The 2,500-nt window shown below is 49.9% G+C and overlaps 1 protein-coding gene across 3 annotated transcripts in view; it reads left to right on the forward strand.

The window, feature by feature from the left end:
• Nucleotides 1-2,500, forward strand: part of rxraa (retinoid X receptor, alpha a) — a 116,509-nt gene that overhangs the window by 31,962 nt on the left and 82,047 nt on the right. For all 3 annotated transcript variants that reach the window (XM_012830185.3, XM_031577952.2, XM_031577953.2), the window contains exon 2: nt 2,223-2,333. In XM_012830185.3, the coding sequence (XP_012685639.2) occupies nt 2,223-2,333 (111 nt within the window). The remainder of the gene's footprint in view (nt 1-2,222; nt 2,334-2,500) is intronic.

Consider the following 2,500-nt stretch of genomic DNA (forward strand, 5'->3'; position numbering starts at 1 on the left):
CATTTGCGTGTTTCTATAACTTAAAGAAAATACCAGTTGGTATGGATGATTGGCAGCTTGTGTCTGTTTCTTTCTTCCTCTCTCTCTCCCTCTCTCTTCCTGTCCTTTCATTTTCATGTCCTCTTTGCCTGTCTTGTCCCTCTCCCTCTTCCTCTTCCTCTCTCTCTCCCTCTCCCTCTCCTCTTCTCTTTCTCTCTCTGTCTCCCTCTCACCTTCTCTTTCTCTCTCTGTCGCTCTCTCTCCCTCTCTATTTGTCTCTTTCTCTGTCTATGTCTCCCACTCTCTCCTTCTCTCTCTCTCTCTCTCTCTCTCTCTCTCTCCCTCTCTCCCTCTCTCCCCTGGCTTGCCCTTGGCCAGTGCCTCTGTGTCTCTGTTGGTTCATCATGGGGAACTAATTCAATAACCCTCTGTCTGTTTTAAATGTCATTTCTCTGAGCTCCTCGTCATTGGCGTGCTTTGCCGCACCGCTGTCACTGGAGTTTTATTGAACGGAGGTGGGGTTGTGTGTGTGTGTCTGGGGGTTGTGTGTGTGTGTGTGTGTTTATGTGTGTGTGTGTGTGTGTGTGTATGTGTGTGTGTAGAGGTGTATTAGCGTATGTGTGTGTCCACTCCCTCTTAAAGGTCTCCACATGTAGGGGGATGGAACTGAGCGGATGATTGCTGAGTCCAGACACTCATCCCGCATGAACTCACTCATTACACACACACACACACACACACACACACACACACACACACACACACACACACACACACACATACACACACACACACACACACACACAGACACACACACACACATACACACACACACATACACAGACACACACACACACACACACACACATCATTCTGAAACTCTGAGGCTTGTGAAGCTTGACTGATTTTAAAGTAAACTTTGGATCTGGTCTCACGGGAGCAGGCCGTGACTTTGGCATAGAGCTTCAGCTAACTTCTTGAAGAACTTTCTAGCAGGATTTTTTTTTTGTCCTTTTCAATTTCAGTCATCTCAGGTTCAATGAAACTCAGTTTGTTCTCCACTCATTTCCACCCACATAGTTTAGTCTCCCACGGTCGTCCCCTGGTGCGTATTATGAGACGTGTCTGGCCCCGCCGCATCAAATCCAGCCATGAATTTTCAGTGTGCCGTTAGGTGTCCTGTCTAACATTTTAGAGCAGATGTGAGCAGAAATCCATCCTAAATATTCACCTGCTTGTCCTGTTTTTGTATCTTTATTAGTGTGTGTGCGTGTGTGTGTGTGTGTGTATGTGTGTGTGTGTGTGTGTGTATATGTGTGTGTGCACCAGTAGTCATCCCATCACCATAATGCACATTTTCATCATGGCACCCCTGTGAAAGGGAGCTTTTGAGTCCCATATTAGAGCATCGCGTCTCTCCCGCCACTTTAGTGACGGTGTTGGAGGAGACGGCGAGCCACAGGGCGCGTGTGCTGGGGAGCGCTGCTCAGTTCCCCAGGAGACCGTCCTCCCGCCGGGCCCTGTGCCCTGACCACCTGCAGGGCCTGACCCTTGACCCCTGACCCCCGCAGGGCCTGCTGGGAGACTTGGCATTTTAGCACAGCTTCCCACCCTCACCTCTACTCATGATCACACGCACAGGCAGATGCGCTCACAGGCACACACACGCTTGACTATTGTGTGTGTGTGTGTGTGTGTGTGTGTGTGTGTGTGTGCGTGTGTGTGAGAGCGAGAGAGAGAAAGAGAGGGAGAGAGAGAGAGAGAGAGAGAGAGAGAGAAATAGAGTTTGAGAGAAATAGATACAGTGCGTAAGAAGCAGAGCTGAGGGTCACAGAGGGCAAGGGAAAGACTCTGTACGACAAATGCTAGAGGTCAGAGAGGTCACAGATGAGCGTCTTTGTGTCTGCGTGTCGTTCTGTGTTAAGAAGGACTACGTAGACGAGCAGGAAGAGGCTGATTAAAGCAAAGGGACTTAATTTGAAGACCTGGAGCTGAAAGGGTAAAGGCTGTATTGGAAGAGTAGACCCTGGGTCTGTGCTCGTCATGCCTGTCATGACCTGTCACGGCTAAGAGAACTCATACACTAGCTGTACACAACAATCACACAAAGTGTGTGTGTGTGTGTGTCTTAGCTTGTTTTTTTACTCTGCTTATAGGTATATATGCAGCTTTGGTCTGTGAGTGTGTGTGTGTGTGTGTGTTTGTGAGTGTGTGTCTAAATTCTTCCTCTGTCCCGCTCACAGGGTTCCTGAAGCCTCAGTGCTCGCTGGCGCCCCCCCCACAGAGAGGCCGCTCCGATGGTTGCACCTGCTTCAGCGGGATGTGCCACCTCCACCAGCGCCGCCTGTCCACCGGTAAGGCCCCCGCTACGACCGAAACACAACCTCCTCACAACTGTATCACCACCTGTGTGTGTTTGTGTTTGTGTTTGTGTACCTCCTCACGTGCCAGCGAAGACACTTCCACCTGACATACCTTACCTTCACTAGCCAGCCCTTAAATCAGGCACAAACTGTAACCT

Source organism: Clupea harengus, chromosome 12 (genome assembly GCF_900700415.2).
Source record: "Clupea harengus chromosome 12, Ch_v2.0.2, whole genome shotgun sequence".
NCBI classification, from domain to species: domain Eukaryota; kingdom Metazoa; phylum Chordata; class Actinopteri; order Clupeiformes; family Clupeidae; genus Clupea; species Clupea harengus.